The sequence below is a fragment of the Pteropus vampyrus genome, unplaced genomic scaffold (assembly GCF_000151845.1).
Source record: "Pteropus vampyrus isolate Shadow unplaced genomic scaffold, Pvam_2.0 Scaffold502, whole genome shotgun sequence".
In the NCBI taxonomy this organism is placed as follows: Eukaryota; Metazoa; Chordata; class Mammalia; order Chiroptera; family Pteropodidae; genus Pteropus; species Pteropus vampyrus.
In genome coordinates this window covers 774,801-791,552 of record NW_011889283.1, presented here as the reverse complement: position 1 = coordinate 791,552, position 16,752 = coordinate 774,801, and the positions used below count along the sequence as shown (strand labels likewise).

The window sequence follows — 16,752 nt, the reverse complement described above, 5'->3', positions numbered from 1 at the left end:
GGTCTTGGACTTTTACTTTTGGGGAGGTTTGGGTGGTTGTTTCAATTTCTATACTGCTGATTAGTCTGTTTAGATTTTCCATTCTTCATGATTCAGTCTACGAAGGTTGTATATTTCTAAGAACTTGTCCATTTCTTCAAGGTTATTAAATTGTGTGTCATATACTCTTTTATAGTATTCTTATATGATCCTTTGTATTTCAGTGGTATCTATCATAACCTCCTTTTTCATTCCTGATTTTGTTTATTTATGTCCTTTCTCTTTTTTCTTTAGTGATTCTAGACAGGGGTATGTCAATTTTATTAATCTCAAAGAACCAATTCTTGTTGCATTAATTCTTTCTATTGTCTCTTCATTCTCAATTTCATTTAATTCTGCTCTAATATTGATTATTTCCTTCTACTGACTTTGGGCTTCATTAGTTCTTCTTTCTCTAGTTTTTAGGATGTAATGTTAGGTTGTTTATTTAGGCTCATTCTTGTTTCTTGAGATAGTCCCATAATGGTATGTCTCAACTTTTGCTGTATCCTAAAGTTTTGATATGTTATCTTTCATTCTCAATCATCTCTACTATTTCTTGATCTCTGCTTTTATTTCTTCTCTGACCCAGCAATTCTTCAGTAGCGTGTTATTTATTCTCCACATATTTGTGGTTTTCCCCACTTTCTTCTTACAGTTGATCTCCAGTTTCAAAGCATTATGATCAGAAAATAGGCTTGGTATGATTCCATTCTTCTTAAATTTGTTAAGGCCAATTTTGTGTCCCAATATATGGTCTATCCTTGAGAATGTTCCATGCGCACTAGAGAAGAATGTATAAGCTACTGTTTGCTCTTTAAATGTTGATTATGTCCAATTGGTCTAATGTATCATTTAAGAATAATATTTCTTTATTGGTTTTCTGTTTGGATAATCTAACTATCCCTGACAGTAGGGTACTTAGTTTCCCTATTATGATCATGATTTGGTCAGTTTCTCCCTTTAGGTCTGTTAGTAGATGCTTTATATGTGTTGGTGCTCCCTGATTGGAAATATGTATATTCATAAGTGTTAGGCCTTCTTGATGCATGGTTACCTTTATCATTATGAAGTGTCCATCATTGTCTCTCTTTACATTTTTTATCTTGAAGTCTATTTCATCAGATATAAGTACAGCTACATCCACTTTTCTCTGGATGCCATTTGCTTAGATTATCATTTTCTGTCCTTTCACTTTGGGTCTGTATTTGTCCTTGCTGCTGAGGCATCTTTTGAAGGCAGAATATGGTTGGGTTTGGTTTTTAATCTAATCTGCTACTCTATGCCTTTTTATTGGTGAGTTCAGTCCATTTACATTTAGAGCAATTATTGAACTATGAGGTTTTCCTATAACTATTTTATGTTTTGTTTTCTGGTAGCTTGGTGTCTCCATTGTTCCTTTTTCCTTGTGTTTCTGTCTGATAGTTTAATTTGGTGGTGTTTTGTGGACTTTTTCTCTGCTCCCTTATGTTTCTTGCTATGTGTCTCAGTTCTGGATTTATAGAGCATAGTTACCATTAAATTTATGTAATGGATAGTTATATACATATATACAGTAGTTTTATTTCTTCTGTGTGCACCTTGTCTTTAATCCCTCTTGTTTTGGATCTTTACTCCCTCTTGTTCTCTGTTTTTGTTATCTCAAATAATCCCTAATATGCTGAGCATTCATTTGTAAGTTGCAGTAACTGTTGTCTTCTCTTTTTAAAATGTTTTTTTCTTGGGGGAGGGGGCTTTAACCATATTTAAGCTTAAAGTACCCTGTTCTTAATAAGAGTAACACTTTACTGCATCTGTCTGCCTATTAGTCATCTTACTCATAGTTATAAATTTTTTGTCATTTTATTTCAAGTTGAATAACACTCTTTAGCATTTCCTGTAATGCAGGCTTTGTGGTAGAAAAATTTCCTTAGCTTTTGTACATCTGGAAAGGTCTTTATTTCTCCTTCATATTTAAAGAGAACTTTGTTGGATATGTTATTCTTGGCTGATACTTTCTTTCTTTCAATAGTTTGAATATTTGGTTCCATTCCCTTCTTACTTGTAAGGTTTGTCCTTAGAAGTCCAAAGATAATTTAATGAGTTTTCCTTTATAAGTTACTGTCTACTTTTCCCTGGCTGCCTTGAGAATTCTTTTCCTCTTTTTGTCATTAATCTTTGACAATTTTTATATAATGTGTCTTGGAAAAGGCTTTTTGGGGTTGAGATAACTGTGTGTACTGTTGACTTCTTGGATTCAAAGATCCAGTTCTTTCTATAGTTTTGGGATAGCTTTGTTATTTGTTTGAATATGCTCTCTGTTCCCTTCTCCCTCTCGTCTCCTTCCGGTATACCCATGATTCTTATGTTGCTTTTCCTGATGATGTCAAATAGTTATTCTAGATTTCTCTCATTAATTTTTCATTCTCAAATCTCTCTCTTTTTGCTTCTGCATGACTTTCTGTCTTGATACCACTAATTCTTTCCTCCATCTGGTAAACTGTATCTCCTAAGCTTGCTATTTCATTCTTCATCTCTTTTAATGAGTTATTCATCTCCAGAAGTTCTATTTGGTTCTTTTTTAGGGTTTCCTGTTGTTCACTGCTTTTGTTTCTAAGTCTATTGAACTGTTGGTCAGAATTTTCTTGCATTTCATTGAGTTTTTTCGAAAGTGCAATCTTGAATTCTCTGTCATTTAAATTGCATATTTCTATGTCTTTAAGCTTATTTTCTGGAGATTTTTCTCTTTCTTACTGAACTGCCTTGTCATCTTGTTTGTTCATGGTGTTTGATGGACTATTTCTTTACCCAAGCATTAATGGGAGTATACTCTGCTTTTATGTTTAAAAAGAAATTTAATTATACAGTGATCCCTCTTTAGCAGGTAGATAAAAAAGGCATTTTTGTTTGTTTTTGTTTTTTTTTATTTCCAGTAGGTGACATCCAAGCCTCTTAAATCTCTGCTTCAAGGTGTCCTTTCCTCTCTGGAGGGCTATATGCCTCCTCTGTGACCAGGTCGCCTTGGTCCCTAGGCTCCACATGCATGAGAGAATGAGATGGGCAATGGAGGTCTGAGCCTCTGAAAAGGCCCTGAAGTCCCATTACTGTCCCAACAGTCAAATGCAATGTTCCACTGTTTCCTTTTAAATCATCCGAAATGGGTGGGGGTGGGTTGATTAGGAGAGGCCAGCAGTGTGTGTGGCTGCTTCCTTTCCTATAGTGCTGTCTTCCAGTTTCAGCTGTCTTGCTTTGATATCACTGCACCTGTAGCTGTAGTGTATGTTACGGTAGTGGCTGCGCAAATTTCCCTGGGGCTTGGTGGTGCTACCGCTGAGTGGATATGGGGGTGAGGAAAGGAGTTCTTGGTTGGTGAGAGAGTCGTTGCCAGGCTCTGTGTCTCAGCCTCCCACTTGTCAATGGCGGTTGCTAAGACACAGTTGTCGCCCCTCCCGCACTCAGTCTCTGACCTGCTCTCTGCCCTGATCCCAGGGCTCTGCTGCATGGAATATGCTGATCATTCAGGCAGCACTGTTCCAGCTTCAAAGAGCCAAGAATTAGCCGTGAAATCTCCCCTCCCCCTACTCTGGCAGGGAGCTCCAACAGCATATGGCAGCTCTTTTGTTTCTCTCTCCTAATCTGTCTCCCATACTTGGTGTAGTTTGCCCATCTTCTAAGGCTCTGATGTGCAGATCTCTCAGACATGCTTGTGTACAGATTGGGTGTTATTTGTTGAATCGCAGATGTTCAGCTCATTGTTATTTCAAGGTGAGAGATCTGAGAGGTCTGGGGAGATACCTCACCCGCCATTCTTCTGACATCATTTCCATGGTTATGTTTAAAATAGGTAAATAATAAAGAATTGAAGAGGAATCTTTTAAAAAGTCTGTGTTGATCAAGCAAAGAGTGCTATAAAGGAGTAAAAATATAGTAAAAAAAAATAAAAAATTTGTGGATTCCATTTCCCATTCTTCCACTACCTAGCCATTTCTGTTTTTGCATGAGTAATTTCAGTCCTTTGATCCTTAATTAAAATGATATGGTTTTATTTTCTTTTTCAGTGTCTCCAGCAGTATCTTTCAATAGTATTATTATTTGATGTTGTGTGAGATATTAAATATCTGTGGAAAAGGGGAATGAGATGGTCTGTGTGTTAATTCACTGTTTAGGGTTTGCATGACTGAAACTGAACCAATGAGTGGGTTGGTACCTTCTGTTTTGCTAAGATAGAACTATGTGTGCTTTCAGTATTGTATTAAAAAATATAACTATTTATTCAATTATTCACATTCCGATAACACTTTTTAGAGAGATAGACATCTCAGTAAATGTATTGCTTAACAATAAATATTTCCTTTCTGTTCTTCTGCTCCACTCTGTGAATACTTTCTGAAATTATTTGTCACATGTCTTAAAATATTTTCTTGTATGTGTATTTTCCCTAGACCATACACTTCTTGAAGGCTTGTTTTCATTAATTATCTCCTCAGTGCCTGAAATGGTACCTGTCACACATTAGCCAAGATGTGTCGAGTAAATAAATTTCCACTGCTTTGACATTAACTAAATACCTTAGTATGCACCTTTCTCAACTCCCAAACTCAGCAGATGGGAAAACTTGTGAGTTCATTGAAGCAGTGCCTCAAAACTCTTATCTATGTCATTAGAAATGTAGGAAGAAAGATGGGTTTAGTTGTTAATGTTCTTTACCTCTACCACCAGCTATACAATTTAGTATTTAAATAGTCACCAGCAATTTATGTTTCACCAAATTTGATGTTTCTTTCTCTCAGCTATTAATACAATTTTTAAAATTATTTTATCTATTTGTCTTTTCTACTCCCTAAAACTCCTCTAGTGCAATTTCCTACCCTTGTTGTTTGGTTCTCTTGAGAGCTGAAAAACTCTGGGCTTTCTCTCTCAAGCTATTGTTCCAGACAAAATGTAGATGAGGGCCCAATTGTGATAAAATCAACTCTAAACACATACTGGTATTACAATAAAGTTTGATTCCCATCCACCTCTCTAACTCTAGGAGTTGAAGACAGAGATTTTAGAAAGATAAAATATTTTATTCTCTGCTGAGTTAAAAACTGGCAAAGATAAGAAAACACCTCTATTGAAAAAGGCAGAGAGAAATCTAAATTGTGAGAAATGGAAAGTGCTTAACTCATTATTAAAAAGAAAAAAATTAAAATCTAAAAGGAAGAAAAGAGAACAAAAACACATGAAAGAGAATTTAGAAAAAATAATTTATAAATTATAGTATTTTACCGCAACAATTAGTGCACGTTACCTTTCAGTTTCTGGTAGTAGACACAAATATTCTCCATGATTCTACAGTTATAATCACAATGTTTGTATTGTACATAGCTAATAGCATGAACAGTTAGAAACTCTTTAGAATGATCATTTTAATGAATGCGCAACACTACACTGTGTTAATAGACAAAAGTGTGTGATAACATTCTCCTGTAATATTTGTTTTCATTATTTGTACTGGCAGTTATCTTGAACAATAGTTGGAATCAGAAGAGTTGTTCAGTAGTTCACACAGTAGATTCCCTCATTATATCTCTGCCCAAGATATTCAATGGACACATTAATATAAACACTTAATATTTCATAAAATACTTTTCTGTATGTTTTCTATCTGACCTTCAAAAAACCCTTAAAGTTCAGATAGAATAACTATTAGAATTATATCTATCTTATCAATAAATAAGCCTTAGCTTTGGGTTGTAAGAGAATTTGCCCAAAGGCACACAACAGCTAGTAAATAATAGACATGGTATTAATATGTCTTCAAAATGAGAAACCCATGCATTCCCTCTTCTCTCTCTCTCTCTCTCTCTCTCTCTCTCTCTCTCTCTCTCTCTCTGAATATCTGCTCCATGCAGATATTTAAGCATTAATAGGGCCCACAAGAGAAATGTACAACATGAACCATGAATCACGTCAGTCTTATGACAGATAACTATGAAAAGTCTAGTTAGAATTTAAAAATTGGAATCCACTTGGTACTGTGTATGCATGTATAAATATTTTCTCACCTGAAGGTGGGTATCTTAGAAAGAAGAAACTATAATATTGTGGTATTCGTGATTGCAAGATTCACTTCTAAATAATTGAACATCTGGAGCAATTAAAACTTTTCCTAAACACCACAAGCTCTGGAGACCATATATGGAAAAGGAATAATTACTCATCTAAATCAGCATCTAAGTTGCTTATTGACTTGATTAGGTATCTCTGTGATCTAAACAATAATTTCTAGAACAAGAAAGCCTCTGAGCTTCTGTCTCCTGGGGCTGCGATTTAATAAGCAAGTCTGTAATTTCAAAACTCTCACTTGGATACTTGTTTTCTTTTACTCTAAAGTGATAAGTTGGTGGCTACCTCCCTCTACTCCACCAGATATACATTTTGCTTGAGATTAAGAAACCATATGCTAACACACTGCACCACCTAACACCTTGGTAGTCTGATTCCTGTCAGAGGGACATATATTCGAGGCAATACTATATCATCTTCTTTGTAGCTAAAACAGATATTCCTGACATCTTCCTGAATGGAAAGTCACAAAAAGTCAATATGAAACCTGGGACATATGTACAGTCACATATCACTTAATGATGGGGATTTGCTCTGAGAAACGCATCATTAGGCAATTTATTCATGCAAACATCATACAGTGCACTGACACAAACCTAGATGGTATAGCATACTACCCAAACAGGTTGTATTGTATAGCCTGTTGCTCCTGGACTGTAAGTTTGTACCGCGTGTCACTATACAAAACAACATGAAATTAGGTCAAGCACAAGAGAAACAAGACAATCAAGAAATGATAAACACAAGAGGTATGAGTCTGCTGCTGGTATAACATGGCATACCTTTTTACAGCAAACTATTTTTTATAAGTAAAGAGAGTACACTAAAATGGTTAAAAGTATAGTATAGTAAATATATAAACCAGTAACATAGTCATTTAATACCAAATATTATGTACTGTACATAATTGTACATGCTATATTTTTATATGACTGGCAGTGCAGTAGGTTTGTTTACACCAGCATCACCACAAACATATGAGTAACATGTTACACTACAACACTAAGCAATAGGAATTTTTCAGCTCCATTATAAACTTATGGACCACTGTCATAAATTTGGTCTGAAAGGTCATTATGTGATGCATGACCATATAGAAACAGAAGTTCCCTTTCCACTACTTGGGCTTCGTGAAGGTGGAGATTGTGGTGCTTATGGGCAGGCAGTACCTGTAAAGTATATGTTTATGGTCTATATCTAAACTTCTACTCAGATGCTTTTTCATATCACAGGCCTTCCCTATTCTCTTCTTCATCAGGATGCCTTCTTTTTTTTCATTATTTATTTTTTATGGTGACATTGATTAATGAAATCCAATAAATTTCAGCTGTACATTTTAACAGTAAGGCATATATATATTTACATTGTGTGTTTACCTCCCATAGTTAGATTTCTTTGTCACCACATATTTGACTGCTTTTACCCCATCTACCTCCCCTCCTATGTACTCCCCCGATCTTCTGGTAACCACTAATCTATTTTCCTTGTCCATGAGACTCTGTTTGCTTGTCCTGTTTGTTTGTTGTTTTTAGGTTTATATCCCACATATAAGTGATATCATGTGATTTTCAACTTTTTCAGTCTGGCTTATTTTGCTTAGCATGATTATCTTGAGGCCCATCCTTGTTATCGCAAATGGCAGTATTTCATCTCTTCTCATGACTGAGTAATATTCCATTGTATATATGTACCACAGCAGGATGCCTTCTTGAGGTGTGGACCTGGGCCTTCAGGATGGAATTCCCTCGTGTAGAACTGAGTGATGGCATTTGCTATACTCTAGCTCAGAATATCTTGATTATCTAACTCTCTGAAATGCTTATTGACAACAAATATTCCTTTTTCCAACTCCAGATATGCAGAATCAGAATTTAAGGGAGTAGAGTCCACTTTTACTAGGTGCCCAAAATGATTGTTCAGCACACTAACATTTAAGAATCTCTTTCAGTAGTAGCACTGACAGCCTGGGACATGTGGTACTTAATTTTTGGATGTGTTCCTTATTTTTCTAGCTCCTTTCCACAGTGCTCAGGTTTTTTAAGATGAAGCACAAGGAACCCATTAGACTAGAAGTCCTTTTCTTTTGGAGCCTCTTATCATGAATCACCTAAATACCTATGCAAATTTTGAGTCTGGTACATAATTTCATGGAGAGATGAGTGATAAAAAAAATTAAAAGTTACTTTCCTTGCCATGTGCACTGGATTTATTACTAGAGTCTTTGCCCAAGTCTTCGTTTGCTCTTCAAATTGATTGGTATGTGCTGAACCACCAAAATAGACACACAAAAAATTCTCTTTATCTCTCTCCCAATATAAGTAGTCATATTCCTGCTCATGTTCCTCTTGAAGCAGCAAGGCATGGGCTATGATGGGAGTCATTCTTGGATTTGATTCTTGCCAGTTACCAGCTGTGTGGCCTTGAGGAAATATCACAGCCACTCTGAGCACCAGTAGATTCATCAGTAAAATGGAGCTAAATGTTTACCTGGATCTGTGCTTAACTAATATTGGTCTCTTTTACCTTTTCTTCTTCTCTTATGTGTATGTATTCATGGGTGTGTTTGTGGGCAGCTGGGCAGAGCAGACACATTCGGTAATATAATGGGGGTATATCACTCTGGTGATATAATGGCGGCCATATTCAAATTTCTGTTTTCATTGAAACCAGGAATTACTGAAGAATTCAAATAGAGTAAAAGCAGAAACTTGATTTGATGAGTTTGACTTAGTAAAATAAGCTATGTCCATCCTCAGAGAGGTATGAAATCTGAAAACAGTACAAAGTTCTGTGTGAAATTTGACTCTGGGCCATCTCCCTTTTCATTTTCATAGTATTCAAGGAAACCAAAATAAATTTTTTTATTTTAGTAGAAATCTCTGTAAGATGTTGCTGCACCATTAACATTTCTTCGATAAACATCTAGCAAACTGCAACTCAAACCACATATAAATAATGCGTCTTTACTCGACAGAGTCTGGGCCCCTTTAGGGCTAAAATAATAGTGTCTGGTAGAGCCATAACAAAAGCCAGGGCTGCTTGGCGGAGGCAGCCTTACACTGTTGAATGGTGGTGGAACAGCGACTGTTGCTAGCATGTTGTTTTCCAGTACTTATGGTAGAGAGAATGGGAGTGGAATAAGGCCAGGTATAAATCCTTCAGTTCTTCCCAACTGTAAGTATCCCAACTAAAAGTCTCAGAAGGCTCTAGCTTAAAAAGAGCTAAAAAGGAAAATACATACATACATACATACATACATACATACATACATACATACATACAAGGAAACACCTCTATAAGTGTCCTGGCTTTATACTAAATCACTTGTTTTTAATTTTCTTATTTTCTCTACCTGGCTATAGCATCCTGAATCTTGATATTTGGGTTTAGGAAGGTCAGAAGAAGAAGAAAAATGGCAGCCAAATCAATTTCTGCCTTTTCTCTGAACACTTATATTTCTATGTGACTTCTTGATATATGTGTTTTATTCCATTATAGAAAATTCCCCAGAAGTAGCAAGAGTATACAGTATACGGTATAGAGTCAATAAAATTTTCTATACTATTATCCCCAAAGCTGTTTCTGAGTTGATTTTCACTTCAGTTATTTCACTTAATCCTAATGTCCCAAATCCTGAATATTTTTTTGTCTAAGGATTAAAAACAACTGCCTCATATGGGGTACATGTACCTGATAGCATTTTTTCAGATAATTATACCATGTCAGTGTGGAAAATAAATAATGTAATTATGTGTGTGGGAATAAGGATCAATGATTTGCTGGACCCCTCAGAGAAGGGTTTGATATATTAGGAATGATTATGCCAAGTCAGATAATAGGCTAACAGTTACCTTTAGTGGCTCAACTCACCTATAATTCAAACATGATAAAGTTAGAACACAGAGTGAATCACCTAGATTATCACTTTTCGTATTGGAAAGAACTCTTGGCATAACTATAGAGCCATTGCTTTAGTTCAGTCAACTTTGACTTATTCATATTAAAAAAGAATGCCAGATAATCTGAACATTTCTCTTTGCCTTTTTAGATTACACATGTTCATTTGCTTTTGCAATTAGATAGCCCCACAAGACATTTGTGTAGCAAATTACAAATAAGTTTTAGTTCCAAAACAAAATACTTGCTTGATGAGGCGCACACACACACACACACACACACACACACACACACACACACACACTTATAAGAAGCTGATCTGAGATTTACTTTACTAAACATTATTCGTGATATATATGTTCATGGGCTGGTAATAGATATCTTAACTATACTTGAAGTTTTGTGTTTAAAATACTTTAAAGATCCGAGAAACCTCTATACCTTACTAAAATACATATAAATAGAATAGATATAACATTTGATTTCAAGGATAAGCAAGAATATTGTGCCATAAGTAACTATTCTTCTTTGTATCTTCTCAGCTTAAATGAATTCTCTCCACTTCTGAAGTACAGTTTAAAATCTACCCTTCCATAAAGATTTTTTTATCACTATAGATAGTAGTGACCTGTTCAATCTCTGAGCTCAAACAGTTCCTACTGCTTATTACATAGAGCACTGGATACGGTGCTTCATTCATTCAACAATTTGTCAGAACAACACATGTGTTGGACAATACTCTTAGACTGCAAGGTTCTGAAAGGAATAAAGTTGAACCTTCTTTCACTGTGCCTAATCTATGGTATATGGCCCAATATACTTAACAAATAAATAAGTAAAAATTCTAACATTTGCCATTTATAGTATATAACTGTATCTACCTCTATAGTTAAAATACTTTCTGTAAAAATATTGTATTATTTTTCTCATTTATTGTATTTCTTTATCATTGTATTCTAAATACAGTCCCAATGTTGGGCTATACTCATTGCATTACTCTGGAAACATGACCGCATTACATGATTAAGTTCCCTTATGTATACAATATAATAGGCTAACTAAGAGATAGTTTTTACAGATATACAGGCTGCTATACCTCAGGAGATAAGAAACCCTTGGGAACCACTTATTTTTATATTTTCAGACACAAAATACTTGAATTGAGAATAACGTCACAGATTCATTTAAACCTGCTTCTTGTTAGCCTAAGGATGAAAAGGTGCAGTTAACCTATCTTTCCTGCTAAAGTGATGAGAATAGGTAAAGACAAGACACTCAGCTAGCTTCAGAGGAGAAGGTGAGTTTCAGAGTCATGATGTTCATATTACATAGGTATTAAAATATATTCTAAAATCCATTTCTAATAGTCCACACAAGCGCTAGAGTTTCTGCATGTTTGCAGGATGCTGAGCCATAGGATTAGAAAGAAGAGGCCATGGGCATTCATCTTAGACACAGGTGCATTGCCCACTCACCTTATCTAAGTACCCTAGTATCTAATTTGTCAATTAACCTATAAAAGCACCAGCCTCAAAAAATAGGACTTATAATACTAAAAATATATTTATATAGATCTTACAATTCACAAATTGTGTTCATTTATTATCTTATTAATTTGTGCAATAATCATTTGAAGTAATTATTTTTTACAGATTAAAATATGAAACTCAAAGAGACTATAATGAGTCAAATGTTACACTGTAATCTTAGAGCTGGAGTTGAAACTAAATTTTATGACTCATAGTTGAGTGCTCTTTCTGCCATTTTTGTGCTAATTGTTTCCATCATTAAAAGGTGAAATTGAGATTAAGTCTGATTTAGAAAAAAATGATATTCTAGACCTGTGCTGCCCAATACCATAGCCACAAGCCAAAGGTGGGTACTGGGCATTTGAAATATGGCTAGTTTGATTTGAGAAGTGCTGTAAGTATAAAATATATTATGAATTTAAAAGATTTGTATAAAACCTAGAAACATAAAATACTCATCAGAATTTTTATATCATTGGACGTTGAAATGACAAATTTTTGGATATATCAAGTTAAATAAACTATAGTTTTAAAATTGACTTCAACTGTTTGTTTTTACTTTTTAAAAATAGGCTTATAGAACATTTTATATTACCCACGTGACTACATCATACTTCTATTGGGCAATGCTGATCCAGACTTTACTTGTCATCGTTTTAATAGTACTGTGTGATGCATTGAAATGTTTAAAACCACCTTTTAAATTTTTAAATTGTGTTTGAATTACTAAAATAACCTGCAGCCTGAATCAGGACTGAGTCTGTATGGTAGATTATTTTAAGGGTGGTTATACAAACAACATAAAATATGTTAGCCCTAATGTAGTGAAACTTACCATTTAGTAGATGGTTGAGTAAAGTAGATACTGGTTAACATTGTTCATTTTTATGTGGATTAAGACATAATTGGTATAACATTTCTTCCTACAACACAAAAGCATAATACAGTGCATTGTAATAAGCTATTGGACAAGCACATTACAATGCCATGGACTCTTTGAGTCTACATATTAGTGACAAAATACTGCAATGTGAAAATGTACAGTTTTACACTTCATCCAAGCAGGCTCTTCTTCATCAAAGATAAGCTTTACATGGTCATGTAATGCTTTCTGGCATGGAGAAGAAGCAGGAAGAAGTTCAAAAGAGAATATGAAAATAAAGAAAAATGGTTTCAACCCTAAGAGAGAATAACCCAAAATAGTGCCTCTCAAACTTAAATATGCACACACATCATGTGGAATTCTTGCTAAAATATAGATCCTGATTCAGTTAGTGTGGCTTAGGACCTGAAGTTATGCATTTTAACAAATTTCCAAATGATGGTGTTGCTGCTAATGTGTGGACTACACAATGAGTGGCAAAGACCTAAAGCACAGAAATGTTTGAGAAGCAAGGAATATAGATAAAAGAAACCTAGCTTGTTGAGTATAAGGCAGACAGGTACAGGATCCTGGAACAGAGCAAGGAACATGGGCAGGATGGAAGACATTTTACTCTGATAAATGAGAATTAGGGGAAATGTGGGAGAAATAGACATGTGATTACCGTGTTTCTAACACCGCAGTTTGAAAACATGCATGAAAAGAGATTAAAGGCAAAAACTGAGTATGTGAGTCTTTTTAAACATTCTTTTGATTTCTATGACTGGACTATAGTTCTGCAAGCTAATTGCTAAGGAATGAAGTGAAAAGAAGACTCCAGAGTATTTCAGCAACAGGCTAAGAGCAATTGAACAATCTCCTTCTGGCACGATTCCCCTCTCACCATCCCTCAGGCTTGGAGAAGAAGAACAAACAAAAGTCATGTGTTCTGCATAATTTGGAAACCAGCTCAGAGAATAGCTATTCACTGTTATGAAACTTCTCTGTTTTAAATTGATTTGGGAAATAAGAAGGAGAGTCCTGCATTGTGGGGAACTCAAGTAACCAAAGGAAGTGTGCCTTGTCCTAATATGGCAGTAATAGATTGGAAGTAAGAAGACATGAACAGCTTCTTGAAGAACCAAAGAGAAAGATAAATCCTGGGCTGGTAGGCTGAGAAAATACTAAACCAGATGTCTAAGCAGGGCTCTGTATAGTCTCTGAGTAAACATGGACGTCCAGAGAGGACTCTTTGAGCAGCCCAGCACTAAAAGAAAATGGTCTGATTTTTCAGAGATAAGGCTTTGGCTGACTCTAAAACAGGTAACTTCAAGCCATGTGCCATTTTTGCCCCCTCATGAGAATTATGAGTGAAAGACACGGAGTGCTACATAGAAACGTCTAATTGACATATAAATTTCTAAGTTGTTTGTGTTGCCAAAAGGGGCAGAACTAGTAGTAGTGCATTAAGTCATGCTCAGTGACCTTGGTGAGAGAGGTAGGTTTGGCCCAGAGGATGGCCAGAGATTCAGAAGGTAAAATCAGTTTGAAGAGGGCTGTCCTACTACCAGCCAGCTTTGCTGAAGTATGAGAAGAACGTTTCCCACCTATAAATCAACTTATGATTATTTGATTAAATTAGAACAAATGCACGAACAAAACACAGTTTCCTAAAATATTCTGAGCCACATTGTGCTACAACTTGCTTTTTTTTTTTTAAGTGTGTGGGTGGGTGGGGGGAATCTATCATCAAATAAGTTTGGAAAACATCATGTGCAATAAAGTCCTCTATGCAGTCCTCAAACTTTTTGGCACCAGGGACTGGTGCTCCTATGGGAATCTGATGCCTGATTATCTGAGGTGGAGCCGAGGCAGTGGTGGTAGTGCTGGGGAGCGGCTGTGAATACAGATGAAGTTTTACTCACTGGCCTGCTGCTCACCTCCTTCTGTGAGACCCAGTTCCTAACAGGCCAGGGACCAGTATTGGTCCTGGCCTGGGAGTTGGGGACCTCTGCTCTTGGAGATTCAGACACATTCTTCAGTTAAGAAACCTGTTTAACTTTGTATAACTCTAAATGTTCAAAATCATATGGTCCTGGTATATTTATTTTATGTACAGCTATTAACACATCACTGGAATTAATATTCTGCTGAACACCCTGGAAATCTAGAACTGGAAATCATAATTGACCTTAATAATAGACACCTGCTCTATAGGAAATCCTAGGATCAGGCCTAGGCAAATATATCATTAGCAAAAGCCTTTTTATGCATGTTGTTAGCTGATTTGCTTTAGAAAACCTCCCCCAAGGTCTTTAGCATTAAATTTTGTCTCTTACTCTGGAGTTAAAGGTTTTATACTTCACTAAAAGAATTTGAGCACTAAATAGAATGAAATTTATGGATCCTGAAATCTATAGGTAGACTGATGCTTAATGTTTTATCTGAGTGCTTTTTGGCGTGTCAAAGTCCCTGTACATCAATGGAGGCACAGACTTAGTGACAAGGGGATAAAATAACTTGGATTCAGTGTTTCCATACCTAAGCTGTGGGGAATTGGAGATAAACTGAGATTCTGCCTATCTAATTTGAATTTTTTTTTTCTCATCTCCACAGATCTCTCAGAGGAGAATGGGTATAAGAAATCAATCCACAGTGACAGAGTTTCTTCTTTTAGGATTAACTGACCAACCAGAGCTTCAGCTGCCCCTTTTCTGCCTCTTCTTAGGGATTTATATAGTCACTGTGGTGGGAAATCTCAGCATGATCTCAATAATCGGGTTAAGTTCTCAACTTCACACCCCCATGTATTATTTCCTCAGTAGTTTGTCTTTTTTGGATATCTGCTATTCTTCCGTTATTACCCCCAAAATGCTGGTAGGGTTTTTACGCAGAGATAAAACTATCTCTTATTCTGGATGCATGACTCAGCTGTTCTTTTTCTGTATTTTTGTCATTTCTGAGTGCTACATGTTGGCAGCAATGGCCTATGATCGCTATGTCGCCATCTGCAGCCCCCTGCTCTACAATGTCACCATGTCCTTTAAGGTCTGTAACCTGCTGGTGGCTGCTGTCTTCTCAGTAGGTTTTACTGATGCTGTGATTCATGGAGGTTGTATATTAAGGTTGACTTTCTGCAGTTCAAATGTCATTAAACATTATTTCTGTGACATTGTCCCTCTTATTAAACTTTCCTGTTCCAGCACTTATATTGATGAGCTTTTGATTCTTGTCATTGGTGGGTTTAACATGGTAACTACCAGCCTGACAGTCATCATTTCATATGCTTTTATCCTCTCCAATATCCTCCGCATCCACTCTAAAGAGGGCAGGTCCAAAGCATTCAGCACCTGCAGCTCCCACTTGACAGCTGTTCTTATATTTTATGGGTCTCTTATGGCCATGTATCTCAAACCTGCTTCTAGCAGTTCACTCACCCAGGAGAAAGTATCCTCAGTGTTTTACACCATTGTGATTCCCATGTTAAACCCCCTCATATATAGTTTGAGGAACAAGGAAGTGAAAAATGCACTGATAAAACTTTTAAGAAGAAAAATGTCTCCATAATGAATATGCTCTTTTAAGATTTATTTATGTATGCATGGTTGTATGTATGTATATATGCGTTTATGCTCTTTGTCTTTAAACATAATTTGAAGTGGTGAAATTATATATTTCTATTTCTGAATATATATCTTAAATTACGTATATGCAAACTGCTAAGTATATTTACACAATACGATTAATAAAATGCAAAACAACAGGTATGAAAATGAGAAGTAGCAAATATTTTTTAATTAAACTTTAATAAATAAATAAATAAATAAACTTTAATACTATTGCTGGGATTGAACTTCATTTTTTACCTTTATTTTCCTGAATCTAAGCAAAAAGAAAACAAAATCATTATGTACTACATAGTCATGTCAGAAAAAAAAAACACACACACAAAATTATTTTGGTGAGTCAGTCCACTTATTTATCTCACTCAAAATGAGAATTTTCTTAAGAAAATTTGTGTAAGAAATATCGAAAAGTGTGATGGAAATATTTTTATTTACAATAAATGTGGAAGAATTTTTCAATTGTTTGCAATTGAAAAATTGCAACAACTTTACAATAAATGTGGAAGAATTTTTCAATTGTTTCTTTAAAGCACTTTTTAAAGGCCAACATTATAACAAAGTGAGATTCATGAAGACAATCCAGCAATTAGCTAAACTTATACAGTGTCAATATTTAGAATCTAGTGATCCAAGGATAAGACTTAGGACATCTAGATGAGAAGATGATGTTCATCAAGTCTCATTTAAATATCTTGTTTTATTCTGTATGACCAATATATGTGTAGTATTT

The 16,752-nt window shown here is 35.5% G+C and overlaps 1 protein-coding gene across 1 annotated transcript; it reads left to right on the top strand.

The window, feature by feature from the left end:
* Positions 1-14,994: 14,994 nt before the first annotated feature.
* LOC105307485 (olfactory receptor 8D4) lies at positions 14,995-15,963 on the top strand. The gene has a single exon (XM_011383006.2). It carries the CDS (start codon positions 15,028-15,030, stop codon positions 15,961-15,963), a length of 936 nt encoding a protein of 311 aa, XP_011381308.1. The 5' UTR covers positions 14,995-15,027.
* Positions 15,964-16,752: the final 789 nt, after the last annotated feature.